The 18,827-nt window shown below is 43.2% G+C and overlaps 1 protein-coding gene across 3 annotated transcripts in view; it reads left to right on the forward strand.

Moving 5' to 3' along the window:
- Nucleotides 1–5,276: 5,276 nt before the first annotated feature.
- Nucleotides 5,277–18,827, forward strand: part of kif13ba (kinesin family member 13Ba) — a 68,694-nt gene continuing 55,143 nt past the window's right edge. For all 3 annotated transcript variants that reach the window (XM_087793004.1, XM_087793005.1, XM_087793006.1), the window contains exon 1: nt 5,277–5,738. In XM_087793004.1, coding sequence (XP_087649130.1) covers nt 5,669–5,738 — 70 coding nt within the window. In that variant the 5' untranslated portion in view covers nt 5,277–5,668. The remainder of the gene's footprint in view (nt 5,739–18,827) is intronic.

Raw genomic sequence — 18,827 nt, forward strand, 5'->3', positions numbered from 1 at the left:
GTCAAAGATAAAACCTCTTTTTAAAATCCCGAGCCCCGTTGGTGTTTAAACTTCCTACTTTGAAACTTCCCATTTTGAGACTTTAAGGAGTTGAAAAACAATACTTTTGTAAAAAGCCAAACAAAATTACCAGTCATTTTGCATTTTCACTTTCTGCATTATTTTCTTTATTCTATAAATCTGCGGGTCTGTAAAAGCTCCTTTGAACTTGTTACTGACATGTGTTCTGATAAATACAACAGTTGAGCGTCTGGGAAATACTTTTACATTTTTAGGCCTTTTATGTTCTTAGTTTCTATTAAAAAGTTTTTGAACATAGTCGTGTTATATATTATTATATATTATAATATATTATATATATTTTCTTTTCTTGACTCACAGAGAGACAGACAGGTCACTACTGTCTGATACAATGTCTCCCTCATCACTGCTGTCAGTGACCCCTGACCTTTGTTCTGTTTTTTTATTTATTCTGTCCATCACTCTGTCTGAAGGTTTGTTTATTTTCCCTTCACTGCAGTGTTTGATTTTTTCCTTTTTAATTTCCTGGCTGTCTTTGGTTCCTGCTCCATCTCTTCCTCACTCTCACCTGTCTCACTCTCACCTCTCTCACTCTCACCTGTCTCACTCTCACCTGTCTCACTCTCACCTGTCTCACTCTCACCTGTCTCACTCTCAGCTGTTTGAGTCCTTGTTGCTTCAAACTCTGTTTTGCTGATCGTTACTTTTTCAAAGGTTTTATTCACCTCACTCGTTTCTCCCCCTTCACCTGTCTCACTCACCTGCTTGTCTCCCCCCTCACCTGTCTCACTCGCCTGCTTGTCTCCCCCCTCACCTGTCTCACTCGCCTGCTTGTCTCCCCCCTCACCTGTCTCACTCGCCTGCTTGTCTCCCCCCTCACCTGTCTCACTCGCCTGCTTGTCTCCCCCCTCACCTGTCTCACTCGCCTGCTTGTCTCCCCCCTCACCTGTCTCACTCGCCTTCTTGTCTCCCCCTTCACCTGTCTCACTCGCCTTCTTGTCTTCCCCCTCACCTGTCTCACTCACCTTCTTGTCTCCCCCCACCTGTCTCACTCGCCTTCTTGTCTCCGCCCTCACCTGTCTCACTCACCTGCTTGTCTCCCCCCTCACCTGTCTCACTCGCCTTCTTGTCTCCGCCCTCACCTGTCTCACTCGCCTTCTTGTCTCCGCCCTCACCTGTCTCACTCGCCTTCTTGTCTCCGCCCTCACCTGTCTCACTCGCCTTCTTGTCTCCGCCCTCACCTGTCTCACTCGCCTTCTTGTCTCCCCCCCACCTGTCTCATTTATCTGTTTTTCACCCACTCCTCCCGTCTCACTCTCACCTGTCTCCCTCTCTTCAGTCATCGCGACGATGACGTCACCGCTCTCACCTGTCAGAGTTGCGTCCGCGGCTCCAGCCCGCTCAGCCCCACCCGACTCCCCCGGACCGGATCGCCCCGCGGGAGTTCGCCGCACACCGGACCCGGATGGACCGGGGTCCGGGGCAGCGGCGCGACACGACGTGCTGTAACAGCGGAGACTTACATCCAGACACGATCTTCTTTAACGGAGAAGCTACCTTTCCGTGTCTGAAGCTCTCGGACCAGCAGCTCGTCGCCGATGAAGGAGGAACGTTCGACAGCAGGACCGTGTCTCAGGCTGAACCAGAGGTTGAACCTGCTCCAGGACCCCGCCGACCACGACCCCCTCCTCCACCAGACGATTCTCCAGGTCCAGTCTGGTCACGAACAGACCACCGTTCATCCGAACTGCTGATCTAATGTTGGCGTGACAACCTTCTCCCCTCAGTGCCACCTCCTCCACACTCACCTGGAGCTCACCTTGACGCCATGCTTCCTAGTCAACCCGGTGAAATCACCCGTTACCACCATAGTGACGTCACACGCCGACCAGGTGAAGCCTGGTCGGCAAAAAACACCTTTTAAACGAAAAGATTCTTATAACACCCTTCACCAAGTGAAACTATAACATTTACTAAGTTATAGACGAAAGAAAGATATAGATAGAGCCCGAAAAAACACACTTTCTCAGACCTTTCACTCTCTGCTCCTCACACACCTGCAGTGAGTGAAGAAGAAGATGAAGATGAAGAAGAAGAAGAAGAAGATGAAGAAGAAGAAGAAGAAGAAGAAGAAGAAGAAGAAGAAGAAGAATTGATTTGATTGACATTGAAACATTCTTAGTTTTACAGTGTTTTTATCACCTGAATAATGTATGTATATATATATGTATGTATATGTACATATATACATATATAACAGATTTAAGTGTACACACACATCTACACACACATCTACACACAACTACACACACACTTCATCTTCTGTCTGATCAGACTCCGGAACAATTACTGTTATCATGTGATCTTAACGAAGACACAGTCAGAGCTTTAGACTCGTCTTTCTTATCAGCACTAACACACACACACACACATATACACACACATATACACACACACACACACACACACACACACACACACACACACACACACACACACATATACACACACACACACACACACATATACACACACACACACACACACATATACACACACACACACACACATATACACACATATACACACACACACATATACACACATACTGTATACACACACACACATATATACACACACACACACACACACACACTTGTTCACACATGTACACACACATACTGTATATACACACACTTGTTCACACACTCATAAACACACATGTACATACACACATAAACACACACACGTACACACATGTACACACACGTACATACACATATACATACACACGTACACACACTATATAAATAAAAAAGACTTACTTACACACATGTACACACACACATGTACATACATACACACATAAACACACACACATGTACACACACACACGCACACAAACACGTACAGACACACACACACATACATACACACATAAACACACACACAAACACGTACAGACACACACACACACACAAACACGTATACACACACACACACACATACATACATACACACATAAACACACACGCACACAAACACGTACATACACACACACAAACACGTATACACACACACATACATACACACACACATAAACACACACGCACACGTACACACACATACATACACACACACGCACACAAACACGTACAGACACACACACACATACATACACACATAAACACACACGCACACAAACACGTACACACACACACACACACACACACACACACACACATACATACACACACAGAATTGATGTGTTCTTTGCGTGGACACACAACTGTACAGTGACCAGGATGGTGTGCAGGGCTGAAGAGGTCAAAGGTCAACACTCACTGTGGACCTGCTGAAGATCCACTTCCTGCTGATGACCCTAATCTGTGACATCACTGTGACCTCTGACCTCTGACTGAGGGAGAAATCACAGCGAGAGATTCAGACGTGAGTGGAAGAGTTGTGAGGTTCAAAGCTGCTGACCTTTGACCTGAGGCGCCGACAACATTTACCTTCAATTAAAACTCACACTACACACCTGTGTCACATCTACTACACAACCTCTCACATCCACAACACACCTGTACACACTTGAACTCACAAAGATGAACACAATCTCAAACTCATACGACACACACACAAAAAATATTGAACACACATTTGAACACACAGTTAAACACACACATGGAAAATGATGTTAAACACACACTTGAACACACAAAGTTAAAAAACAATATAAAACACACACACGTGAACATGATCTTGAACACACACTTGAACACACAAAGTTAAAAAACAATATAAAACACACACACGTGAACATGATCTTGAACACACACTTGAACACACAAAGTTAAAAAACAATATAAAACACACACACGTGAACATGATCTTGAACACACACTTGAACACACAAAGTTAAAAAAACAATATAAAACACACACATGAACACGATCTTAAACACACAAAGTTAAAAAACAATATAAAACACACATGAACACAATCTTAAACACACAAAGTTAAAAAACAATATAAAACACACACATGAACACAATCTTAAACACACACTTGAACACAGTTAAACACACACACTTAAACAAACTCAAATATACAACAAAGCACGTCGTCGCACACAAACACGAAGTGACAAACCGACCACACACACTGAAGTGTACACACACACACACTAAAATAGCGTGACAATCGGACTCACACAAACACAAAACTTGTGTTGAAATAAAGAAACGTTTGGTCACAGCGCCCTCTGGTGGTGATGTCCAGAGCTCACGTCAAAACGATGTATTTCAACAACTTCATTAAATCAACGAATGTTTGATTTTGTTCTTCAAACACAGAATCAATAATATTGATCAATAATATTGATCAATAATATTGATCAATATTATTGATCAATAATAAACCGGATCTTTATGAAGCTTCACTCACTGTAGTTCCTCCTGTAACCAGCAGATGTCAATACAACATAGATTTACTTGTTATAACGGTAATAAACTAATGTTCACAACTGTCAGTATTTTTAAAGAACATTTATCTTCAATAAAATATATAAAACGTGTTTGATTTTAAATGAACTAAACGATGTTATTAGTTTCAAACTAACAAACAATAGTTTTAAACACTTTTCTTCTCATAACAGACCAAATAAAACATTTTATTTTAAATTTCTATTGTTTAAACGTTTAATTTTAGATTTCCATTCCTTACTCGATAATATAATCTTTAAATGTTTTGATTATGTAAAGTGGACAGGAAGTGTCGTCGAGGGGAAGTGGGGTCACCGGAAGTGTCATGTGACTGATGGTTTAATTATTGATGAGTTTTAAGGCATCGAATGTTAACATTAAACGTCTGATCCAAGAGAAACAAACCTTGTAAAGATGTTTTCAAGTCGTTTAAAACTTTAGCAAGTAAAGCTTCTCTTTTAATTATTGCTGACGTCACTGTGTCACTTCTGACCTTTGACTTCGACGTTCCTTGAGACCGGATGTCAGAGCATCTTGTCGTGAACACAAACCTTGACTGAAAAATATAATTTACGTAGAAAGTCCTGGCGTTGCATTATAAGTATAAGTTGATATTGTATTATTTTTGTCATGAATCTCCATCTTCATCATTTGAGTTTGAATAAAGATTAAAAAGTAGTAACGTTAGAACAATGTAGCGATTGACGCTTTTATTTTGAAGTCCGGATCCCGCGGCGGAAGCGGCGGTGCGCACAGGCAGCCTGACACCAGGGCGGACATGGACTCCTTGAAGCTGCGAGTCTTTCCTGGAACATGTCGCTCCTGCCGCGACTCTAACGGCGTCTGCCGGGCCTGAGCCAGACCCGCGCCGAGGGTTCGAGTCCTAGTGTCGCCCGCGGGTGTTGACGCGCGAGCCTGGGCCGGGAGCCGGGTCGGAACCGGTCATAAGTAGCCGCTTAGCTCGTCCCCGCAGATGTGGCTCGTCCTCCGCCTCAGGAACGTCTCGTCCCTCCACAGCATGAGCGGATGAGCGGCTTCCTGCGGGATTCGAACCTTTTGTTGTCTATGGACGGCGGGAGCAGCTAGCTGGTACCAGCCCGGCTAGCGAGACACTTCCGTGGACCCACTCGTTCTGGACCAGAACCACGACCGGAGCCGGGATGGGGGAGCCGGGTCTGGACGACTCCAACGTCAAGGTGGCGGTTCGACTCCGGCCCATGAACCGCAGGGGTGAGTGTGTCACTCTCACTTGTTGGGGTTCGGCTGAGGGACGGTGTTGCTCGAGGGCACTGGGCAGACAAAGGTTTTCACTAATGATGGTTAATGGAGGTTAACGACTTAACTAGACTTAACTAGACTTAACTAGTCGTAACCATCACAGCTGGACTGACACTGGTCCAGAACCCTGACCCACAGACACCATCCCTGTCTTCTCTGATTGATGGTCAGATGTTTGAAAACATCTGTTCAAGGTTGAAACATCTGTTTATCCACATGTTGTTGTTGACAAGTAAACAAATGTGTCACAATATTTAATGGTTTTAATTATTTTTTGTTTCTACACAGTCTGATATTTTCTTTCTAATAATTGAACAACAAAAATCAATCCTTTTTAATTGTTACTCTTTAAATCACTGTATAATCGTTGCTATAACACCAGACATTACTAGCCGAGCGCCGAGCCACCGGATCAAACCTTCGACCAATCACGTTGAGCCGCTGACGATCACGTGACGACGTAGAAGCGTCGGATAACATTTCAGTAAAACAAATAGTTTGGAATGTAAACGTCTATATTGTGATGAAGAGTCGAAGGTCCAGATCGATGATGTCACTTCCTCGTCTGCTTTAGTCCCGGCTCGCGGTTGAACCTCCCAGAGTTCAAAGGTCAAGACCAGGGTCGGTAACTTGAGTTATATCTGTTCCGTTAACGTCGTTTCAACTCCTGACCTGAAGGTTCTTCTCACACGTTATGATGTGTCTCCTGTTTACTTGTATTTGAATCACTTCATTCATTCATAACCACATAGAATTACTTTGTTCTGGTTTGTTTGTTCCTGAACCGGTTCTGAATCAAATGATGCATGAATCAAGGTCGTGTGATGAAAGATCTGTGATGATACCGAACCTATTGTGAGATGTTGTCACGTTTAGAACAAAGTGTTGATGATCAGATGAATTAGTTTGTTTTTATTAGCAGAACAAAGTGTTGATGATCAGATGAATTAGTTTGTTTTTATTAGCAGAACAAAGTGTTGATGATCAGATGAATTAGTTTGTTTTTATTAGCTGAACAAAGTGTTGATGATCAGATGAATTAGTTTGTTTTTATTAGCAGAAAAAAGTGTTAATGATCAGATGAATTGAGGATTTAGTTTGTTTTTATTGGCAGAACAAAGTGTTAATGACTTTGTTCTGGTTCGTTTGTTCCTGAACCGGTTCTGAATCAAATGATGCATGAATCAAGGTCATGTGATGAAAGATCTGTGATGATACCGAACCTATTGTGAGATGTTGTCACGTTTAGAACAAAGTGTTGATGATCAGATGAATTAGTTTGTTTTTATTAGCAGAACAAAGTGTTGATGATCAGATGAATTAGTTTGTTTTTATTAGCAGAACAAAGCGTTGATGATCAGATGAATTAGTTTGTTTTTATTAGCAGAACAAAGCGTTGATGATCAGATGATTTAGTTTGTTTTTATTGGCAGAACAAAGTGTTAATGATCAGATGAATTGATGATTTAGTTTGTTTTTATTGGCAGAACAAAGTGTTGATGATCAGATGAATAAGTTTGTTTTTATTAGCAGAACAAAGTGTTAATGATCAGATGAATTGAGGATTTAGTTTGTTTTTATTGGCAGAACAAAGTGTTAATGATCAGATGAATTGAGGATTTAGGTTTGTTTTTATTGGCAGAACAAAGTGTTAATGATCAGATGAATTGAGGATTTAGTTTGTTTTTATTAGCAGAACAAAGTGTTGATGATCAGATGAATTGAGGATTTAGTTTGTTTTTATTAGCAGAACAAAGTGTTGATGATCAGATGAATTTATGATTTAGTTTGTTTTTATTGGCAGAACAAAGTGTTGATGATCGGATGAATTGAGGATTTAGTTTGTTTTTATTAGCAGAACAAAGTGTTAATGATCAGATGAATTGAGGATTTAGTTTGTTTTTATTGGCAGAACAAAGTGTTGATGATCAGATGAATTAGTTTGTTTTTATTAGCAGAACAAAGTGTTGATGATCAGATGAATTGAGGATTTAGTTTGTTTTTATTGGCGGAACAAAGTGTTGATGATCAGATGAATTGGTGAAAACATTGTCTGGATTGAACTGACGTCATGTGTTCAAAGGGGTCAAAGGTCGTGTTGAGGTCATCATGTGAGGATTGTTTACATCTGAGCTTCACGAGGTTCTTCTCTGAATAAACAAATATAAATATATATATTGAATAAAAGTAAAATGTCTTCATTCAATATATAATGTTGGTATAATTGAATCACCAGACAATAAACTTCCTGCTACGTCGTCACATGACCATCTGTGCGTCGCATGATTGGCTGAAGGTTGAAAGTATCTCTGTGCTCTGTTGCTTTAGTCTGGAGACTCTTTTCTACCAACATTTATATTGAATATAAAAGACTATGAATTAAAAAACAGTACATTTAGAAAACTTACTTTTGAACTATTAGGATTAGAAAATCAAACTCTGTTTAAAAGAAAAAAAAAGGCATTAATTTAGAAAATATTAATTTGAATCCAATTATTCAACATAAAATATTTTAGAATAAAATTGTTTAAAAAAACGATTCAAGGTTTAAAAACATCAACAAAGAAATTCAAAGTTTCAACATTTTTAATGTTAAAGAAGTCATTATTGTGACGACGATTTCAAAGATTCTGGTTCTGGGCGGGTCTCTGGTGTGGTCCAGTTATGACTCGTCATCATCACTTCTCTGCCCACACACACTTGCTGGAACGGAACACAACAAGAACATCTCATCTGGGTTTTGTTCTGACCGGTCCTGCCACCAAAACCATTGACGACGTTTAAAGGTGTCGTCATGACGACCATGTGTCCTGTGTTAGCATAAACAAGGTTAGCCTGTAGCAACACATTCATTGAGACCTGACTCTGAGAATGTCTAGAAATGTTGACCCAGGTGGTTAACTGTCAGTTAAGTTAAGTGTGAGTTAAGTATTAGTGTAAGTTAAGTGTAAGTGTAACTTAAGTGTAAGTTAAGTGTGAGAACTGTAAGTGGACGTGAAGTTCAGAAGACCTTCTTCCTCCTGCACTGATGTTCTGCTGGAACTGAACCTTCTCGACTCATTCTTCCTGCTGAACAAGCAGTGTGTGGCGTCACAAGTAGGATGCAGTCGTCGGTGACCACAGCGGCGGTCAGTTGTCGTGTCAGACGAGCGGACGCTGAAGCTCAGACGGACATTCATCACGGAGACGTTTAGTCATTCCTGCTCCGACCCTCCTGCCAGGATCGTAAACCAACCAATCACACGTCTGCTGCCGTCGGCGTTTGTTGGAGCTGGAACGTGAACGTTGGCAGCGACGTCTTCTTCTTCTTCTGGGGATTCAAAGCCTCTTCGTTCCTCTCATGGAAAGAACCGCCTCATGGTTCTGTGGCTCAGGGTTTGGAACCAAGACACGTTTCCACAGAGAGTTTTCTCTCCTTGAATAAAAGTTCTTTTCACTTCTGCTCGTTTTAATAACTCGGCGAAGAAGGTTCCGTCGGAAACACACGGAGGATCAAGACCTTCTGTGTCCAAGAACCTCCGACCGTGGATTTCTACTCCCACCTGGTTGTTGTGACTCAAGATACGATCATTTCCACCATTGTTTTCTCCTGGAACTCCTTCGTTTTTATTCCTCTTTTGACCTTTTAATGAAGGATGAGTGTCTCTGAACTCGTTCGTGTTCTGACCCGTTTTGTTGCGTATTTTTGTCTCTTTTTGTTCTTATGCATGTAAGTGAGTAATTTATATTTGTAAAGATGTTTCTAGACCAGAGTCACTAAGAACTTTATCAAAACAACACACAGTTAAAATATCAACTTTAAAAGATCAACATAAGACAAACACAGTCTTGAGATGTTTCTTGAAGGAGTCAGTAGATCATCAAACACAGATGTTTCTTAAAGGAGTCAGTAGATCATCAAACACAGATGTTTCTTAAAGGAGTCAGTAGATCATCAAACACACATGTTTCTTAAAGGAGTCAGTAGATCATCAAACACAGATGTTTCTTAAAGGAGTCAGTAGATCATCAAACACACATGTTTCTTAAAGGAGTCAGTAGATCATCAAACACACATGTTTCTTGAAGGAGTCAGTAGATCATCAAACACAGATGTTTCTTAAAGGAGTCAGTAGATCATCAAACACAGATGTTTCTTAAAGGAGTCAGTAGATCATCAAACACAGATGTTTCTTAAAGGAGTCAGTAGATCATCAAACACAGATGTTTCTTAAAGGAGTCAGTAGATCATCAAACACAGATGTTTCTTAAAGGAGTCAGTAGATCATCAAACACAGATGTTTCTTAAAGGAGTCAGTAGATCATCAAACACAGATGTTTCTTAAAGGAGTCAGTAGATCATCAAACACAGATGTTTCTTAAAGGAGTCAGTAGATCATCAAACACAGATGTTTCTTGAAGGAGTCAGTAGATCATCAAACACAGATGTTTCTTAAAGGAGTCAGTAGATCATCAAACACAGATGTTTCTTGAAGGAGTCAGTAGATCATCAAACACAGATGTTTCTTAAAGGAGTCAGTAGATCATCAAACACAGATGTTTCTTAAAGGAGTCAGTAGATCATCAAACACAGATGTTTCTTGAAGGAGTCAGTAGATCATCAAACACAGATGTTTCTTAAAGGAGTCAGTAGATCATCAAACACACATGTTTCTTAAAGGAGTCAGTAGATCATCAAACACACATGTTTCTTGAAGGAGTCAGTAGATCATCAAACACAGATGTTTCTTAAAGGAGTCAGTAGATCATCAAACACAGATGTTTCTTGAAGGAGTCAGTAGATCATCAAACACAGATGTTTCTTGAAGGAGTCAGTAGATCATCAAACACAGATGTTTCTTGAAGGAGTCAGTAGATCATCAAACACAGATGTTTCTTGAAGGAGTCAGTAGATCATCAAACACAGATGTTTCTTGAAGGAGTCAGTAGATCATCAAACACAGATGTTTCTTGAAGGAGTCAGTAGATCATCAAACACAGATGTTTCTTGAAGGAGTCAGTAGATCATCAAACACAGATGTTTCTTAAAGGAGTCAGTAGATCATCAAACACACATGTTTCTTGAAGGAGTCAGTAGATCATCAAACACAGATGTTTCTTGAAGGAGTCAGTAGATCATCAAACACAGATGTTTCTTGAAGGAGTCAGTAGATCATCAAACACAGATGTTTCTTGAAGGAGTCAGTAGATCATCAAACACAGATGTTTCTTGAAGGAGTCAGTAGATCATCAAACACAGATGTTTCTTGAAGGAGTCAGTAGATCATCAAACACAGATGTTTCTTGAAGGAGTCAGTAGATCATCAAACACAGATGTTTCTTGAAGGAGTCAGTAGATCATCAAACACAGAGATGGTTCCAAAGCTTAGGAGCAACAGTCTGGAAGGATTTCTCTCCTCTGGTCCGGAAGTTCAGGAACCATCAGTAGATTCTGATCCACAGACCTCAGAGCCCGAGCTGGGGTGTAAGTCTGGATCAGATCACTGATGGAAGGTCTGACCATGAATAGATCTGAAAGTAAGAACCAGAATTTTAAAATGATCCTGAAAGAAACTGGCAGCCAATGAAGAGTTTGAAGGAGAAATGTGGGCCAAATACAACAAACACTCTAATAAAGAGCCTAACAGGAAGGACTTCGGATGAGCAAGAGGGTTCAGTCTTGCTCACCAGTGCCGATATTTCATCCAGAGTCACAGTGTTAAATGAGGACCACAAGGAGGAGAGGGGCTCAGAGACATCAGGGGTTCCACACAAAGGGGGAGAGATTTTCTCTTTGATCAACTTAATTTTGTCAGTAAAAACCTCAACAATCATTGATGTCAGCTTCACAGAAGACATGATTTGAGGAGCAGGAGACACTAGAGAATTAATTAAGACATGAAATTAAACTGTTACAATAGTGTAAAGTACAGTGTAGTGCGTTTACCTTCCATGGTCCTGTTTTACTGTTTAAAAAAAAATTGAATTCTCATCTAGTTTGTTTCTATGTCAAAAGTCATCCACAGCTGTGATTGGTCAGCTGGGCGGCAAAGCATCATGAGAGCCGTTCATGTCACCATTACTGGGTGTTTTTTGAGAGAGATGACGACAAATGAAATGTTCTCTACTTCAGAATGTTTAATCTTTTCTGAAAGTAACCCTGTGATAAACCGACTGTACACGACTGTTCATGACTGTACACGACTGTTCGTGACTGTACACGACTGTACATGACTGTTCACGACTGTACACGACTGTACACGACTGTACATGACTGTTCACGACTGTACACGACTGTACACGACTGTACACGACTGTACACGACTGTTCGTGACTGTACATGACTGTTCACGACTGTACACGACTGTACATGACTGTTCACGACTGTACATGACTGTTCACGACTGTTCATGACTGTTCACGACTGTTCACGACTGTTCATGACTGTATACGACTGTTCATGACTGTATACGACTGTATACGACTGTACACAACTGTTCATGACTGTACATGACTGTTCATGACTGTACACGACTGTACACGACTGTACACGACTGTACACGACTGTTCGTGACTGTTCCTGACTGTTCCTGACTGTTCCTGACTGTATACGACTGTTCATGACTGTTCATGACTGTATACGACTGTATACAACTGTATACGACTGTACACAACTGTTCATGACTGTTCATGACTGTATATGACTGTTCATGACTGTATACGACTGTACATAACTGTTCATGACTGTACATGACTGTACATGACTGTTCATGACTGTACACGACTGTACACGACTGTACACGACTGTACACGACTGTACACGACTGTTCATGACTGTACACGACTGTTCATGACTGTATACGACTGTTCATGACTGTACACGACTGTACACGACTGTACACGACTGTACATGACTGTACACGACTGTATACGACTGTACACAACTGTACACGACTATTCATGACTGTAAACGACTGTTCGTGACTGTATACGACTGTTCGTGACTGTACATGACTGTTCGTGACTGTACACGACTGTTCATGACTGTACACGACTGTTCATGACTGTAAACGACTGTATACGACTGTATACGACTGTATACGACTGTACACGACTATTCATGACCGTACACGACCGTACACGACTGTACACGACTGTACACGACCGTACACGACCGTACACGACCGTACACGACCGTACACGACTGTATACGACTGTTCACGACTGTATACGACTGTACGTGACTGTTCGTGACTGTTTGTGACTGTTCGTGACTGTTTGTGACTGTTCATGACTGTACACAACTGTTCATGACTGTTCATGACTGTATACGACTGTTCGTGACTGTATACGACTGTTCGTGACTGTATACGACTGTATGTGACTGTTCATGACTGTACACGACTGTACACGACTGTTCACGACTGTTCACGACTGTATACGACTGTTCGTGACTGTATACGACTGTTCGTGACTGTATACGACTGTTCACGACTGTATACGACTGTTCGTGACTGTATACGACTGTTCGTGACTGTATACGACTGTTCACGACTGTTTGTGACTGTATACGACTGTTCACGACTGTTCATGACTGTATACGACTGTATACGACTGTTCACGACTGTTTGTGACTGTATACGACTGTTCACGACTGTTCACGACTGTATACGACTGTTCATGACTGTTCACAACTGTTCACGACTGTTCATGACTGTACACGACTGTTCATGACTGTACACGACTGTACACGACTGTACACGACTGTATACGACTGTACACGACTGTACACGACTGTACACGACTATTCGTGACTGTATACGACTGTTCGTGACTGTATACGACTGTTCGTGACTGTACATGACTGTTCGTGACTGTACACGACTGTTCATGACTGTTCGTGACTGTTCGTGACTGTATACGACTGTTCGTGACTGTACATGACTGTTCGTGACTGTACACGACTGTTCACGACTGTTCATGACTGTATACAACTGTATACGACTGTACACGACTGTACACGACTGTTCACGACTGTACACGACTGTACACGACTGTACACGACTGTACACGACTGTACACGACTGTACACGACTGTACACGACTGTATACGACTGTATACGACTGTACACGACTGTTCATGACCGTACACGACCGTACACGACTGTACACGACTGTACACGACCGTACACGACTGTACACGACTGTACACGACTGTACACGACTGTACACGACCGTACACGACCGTACACGACCGTACACGACTGTATACGATTGTTCACGACTGTATACGACTGTACGTGACTGTTCGTGACTGTTTGTGACTGTTCATGACTGTTCATGACTGTACACAACTGTTCATGACTGTTCATGACTGTATACGACTGTTCGTGACTGTATACGACTGTATACGACTGTTCACGACTGTATGTGACTGTTCATGACTGTACACGACTGTACACGACTGTACACGACTGTTCATGACTGTTCATGACTGTATACGACTGTTCGTGACTGTATACGACTGTTCGTGACTGTATACGACTGTTCACGACTGTATACGACTGTTCGTGACTGTATACGACTGTTCGTGACTGTATACGACTGTTCACGACTGTTTGTGACTGTATACGACTGTTCACGACTGTTCATGACTGTATACGACTGTTCGTGACTGTATACGACTGTTCGTGACTGTATACGACTGTTCGTGACTGTTCATGACTGTATACCACTGTTCGTGACTGTATACGACTTTTCGTGACTGTTCATGACTGTATACGACTGTTCACGACTGTATACGACTGTTCACGACTGTATACGACTGTTTGTGACTGTATAAGACTTTTCGTGACTGTATACGAATTTTCGTGACTGTTCATGACTGTATACGACTGTTCGTGACTGTATACGACTGTTCGCGACTGTATACGACTGTTCACGACTGTATACAACTGTTCGTGACTGTTCATGACTGTATACGACTGTTCGTGACTGTATACGACTTTTCGTGACTGTTCATGACTGTATACGACTTTTCGTGACTGTTCATGACTGTATACGACTTTTCGTGACTGTTCATCACTGTATACGACTTTTCGTGACTGTTCATGACTGTATACGACTTTTCGTGACTGTTCATGACTGTATACGACTATTCACGACTGTTCGTGACTGTATACGACTTTTCGTGACTGTGTACGACTTTTCGTGACTGTTCATGACTGTATACGACTGTTCGTGACTGTATACGACTTTTCATGACTGTTCATGACTGTATACGACTGTTCACGACTGTTCACGACTGTATACGACTGTATACGACTGTTCGTGACTGTATACGACTGTTCGTGACTGTATACGACTGTTCATGACTGTTCATGACTGTTCATGACTGTTCACGACTGTTCACAACTGTTCACGACTGTATACAACTGTTCACGACTGTATACGACTGTATACGACTGTTCACGACTGTATACGACTGTATACGACTGTTCGTGACTGTATACGACTGTTCGTGACTGTATACGACTGTTCATGACTGTTCACGACTGTATACGACTGTTCACGACTGTATACGACTGTATACGACTGTATGCGACTGTATACGACTGTATACGACTGTATACGACTGTTCGTGACTGTATACGACTGTTCATGACTGTTCACGACTGTTCACAACTGTTCACGACTGTATACGACTGTATACGACTGTTCACGACTGTATACGACTGTATACGACTGTTCGTGACTGTATACGACTGTTCATGACTGTCCACGACTGTTCACGACTGTATACGACTGTTCACGACTGTACATGACTGTATACGACTGTTCACGACTGTACGCGACTGTACACGACCACTCAACACTGTACACGACTGTACACTCTTAGTTTCAAGTACAAATCTATGGCTTGTTATTATTTACATTCACTTATAAAACATCTTGTTTCCTGATATTTAATAATACCTGCTTGTGTTGAACATTCTTTTCGTTTTTGGAAACGATAACAAAACGTTTCCTTCATGTGACGTTAATGACTTTTTCAAGTAAAGTTCGTCTCTTAAAGTCATTCTCTGGAGTCGTCTGGTGACTTCATTGAAGTATTTAGTTAGAAAATACTCCTCAGTTTGAGGACCTGAGTGAAGCCCCTGCTGGTCTCGGGTCTGGACCCGCGGGGTGGGTCGGTCCAGATGGACAAAGGCAGGAAAGGGAGTGAGTCTGAGTGAATATTTGCCAACGTTGTGTAACGTTGTGTAACGCTGCTCGTTCCCATGACTGTGGCCTTCGAAGGACCGAGCAACGGTGGGCGGAGCAACGACGACACCTCGGCCTGAGCTGAGGGGGTGAGACCAGAGGGTGGGGGGTCACAGGACCGGTAGAGAGACCAGAGGGTGGGGGGTCACAGGACCGGTAGAGAGTCCAGAGGGTGGGGGGTCACAGGACCGGTAGAGAGACCAGAGGGTGGGGGGTCACAGGACCGGTAGAGAGACCAGAGGGTGGGGGGTCACAGGACCGGTAGAGAGTCCAGAGGGTGGGGGGTCACAGGACCGGTAGAGAGTCCAGAGGGTGGGGGGTCACAGGACCGGTAGAGAGTCCAGAGGGTGGGGGGTCACAGGACCGGTAGAGAGTCCAGAGGGTGGGGGGGTCACAGGACCGGTAGAGAGTCCAGAGGGTGGGGGGTCACAGGACCGGTAGAGAGTCCAGAGGGTGGGGGGGTCACAGGACCGGTAGAGAGTCCAGAGGGTGGGGGGGTCACAGGACCGGTAGAGAGTCCAGAGGGTGGGGGGGTCACAGGACCGGTAGAGAGTCCAGAGGGTGGGGGGTCACAGGACCGGTAGAGAGACCAGAGGGTGGGGGGGTCACAGGATCGGTAGAGAGACCAGAGGGTGGGGGGTCACAGGACCGGTAGAGAGACCAGAGGGTGGGGGGTCACAGGACCGGTAGAGAGACCAGAGGGTGGGGGGTCACAGGACCGGTAGAGAGTCCAGAGGGTGGGGGGTCACAGGACCGGTAGAGAGACCAGAGGGTGGGGGGTCACAGGACCGGTAGAGAGACCAGAGGGTGGGGGGTCACAGGACCGGTAGAGAGACCAGAGGGTGGGGGGTCAGGATGATGCTCATGGAGTGAAGGAGAAAACAATGAGCTAGTTTAGTCGTCACACTTTCCTCATGGTGAAGCAGGAAGTGCAGCTGCAGAGTGACACACACACACACACACACACACACACACACACACACACACACACACACACACACACACACACACACACACACACACACACACACACACACACACACACACACAGTCTTCAGAGAGACCAGAACACCTGCTGGACCTTCAGCCTCTCGTGACTCTGATGTTAAGTGACCTCAGTGAGACGAGAGCAGCACAAACACAGTGCATACCTCTGCCAAGGAGCACAAACACAGTGCATACCTCTGCCAAGGAGCACAAACACAGTGCATACCTCTGCCAAGGAGCACAAACACAGTGCATACCTCTGCCAAGGAGCACAAACACAGTGCATACCTCTGCCAAGGAGCACAAACACAGTGCATACCTCTGCCAAGGAGCACAAACACAGTGCATACCTCTGCCAAGGAGCACAAACACAGTGCATACCTCTGCCAAGGAGCTCAAACACAGTGCATACCTCTGCCAAGGAGCACAAACACAGTGCATACCTCTGCCAAGGAGCACAAACACAGTGCATACCTCTGCCAAGGAGCACAAACACAGTGCATACCTCTGCCAAGGAGCACAAACACAGTGCATACCTCTGCCAAGGAGCTCAAACACAGTGCATACCTCTGCCAAGGAGCACAAACACAGTGCATACCTCTGCCAAGGAGCACAAACACAGTGCATACCTCTGCCAAGGAGCTCGATCCACCAGACCTGACACAGACGCAGCATTAAAGACTCTATAATTCCAAAACAACAAACCTCGGCGTGAACACAAACACGTGACTTTGATTTAAATCTTGATCTCAGAAGTTGTGTGTGTGATGTTTGTGTCGTTCTGGTCACGGAAGCTTCATCCAGAACCAGAACCTTGAGGTGGAGGAACATCAAGTGTCTTCAGTCAAGTTCAGACGTGTCGTCGTTTTAGTTTGGATTCATCAGAATCTTCTGATGTTTGTGGAGGACGAGAGCTTCTCACTGTAGAGTTGTTGGTCGTTCAGAGAGTTGTGTGTTTGTTTGTCTTCACACCGAACACTTGTGTTTGTCTTCACACTTGTGTGTTTGTCTTCACACCGAACACTTGTGTTTGTCTTCACACTTGTGTGTTTGTCTTCACACCGAACACTTGTGTTTGTCTTCACACTTGTGTGTTTGTCTTCACAAAGAACACTTGTGTGTTTGTCTTCACACCGAACACTTGTGTGTTTGTCTTCACAAAGAACACTTGTGTGTTTGTCTTCACACTTGTGTGTTTGTCTTCACAAAGAACACTTGTGTGTTTGTCTTCACACTTGTGTGTTTGTCTTCACAAAGAACACTTGTGTGTTTGTCTTCACACTTGTGTGTTTGTCTTCACAAAGAACACTTGTGTGTTTGTCTTCACACTTGTGTGTTTGTCTTCACAAAGAACACTTGTGTGTTTGTCGTCACACTGAACACTTGTGTGTTTGTCGTCACACTGAACACTTGTGTTTTTGTCTTCACACTGAACACTTGTGTGTTTGTCGTCACACTGAACACTTGTGTGTTTGTATTCACACTGAACACTTGTGTGTTTGTCGTCACACTGAACACTTGTGTGTTTGTCGTCACACTGAACACCTGCTAATGTTGTGTCATCAGTGGTTCTTCCTCTCAGAACAACGAACCCTGAAGGCTCAACAATCGGACTCGGTTCTGTCTCCGGTCCTGTGTTCACAACGATGACAACAGGAGGTGATTGTGTTCTGACGCACACTAACTAGCGAGAGCAGAAGAATGCGAGTCACGACCAGTATGTCAATGACTTTAACTGGAGTCGGAAATGTGCTTCAGAACCAGACGTCATGTGACTCTCGGTCCAACATGAGTTCTGGGACGAAGTGCTCG

This window comes from Callionymus lyra, chromosome 6, assembly GCF_982586985.1.
Source record: "Callionymus lyra chromosome 6, fCalLyr1.hap1.1, whole genome shotgun sequence".
NCBI classification, from domain to species: Eukaryota; Metazoa; Chordata; class Actinopteri; order Syngnathiformes; family Callionymidae; genus Callionymus; species Callionymus lyra.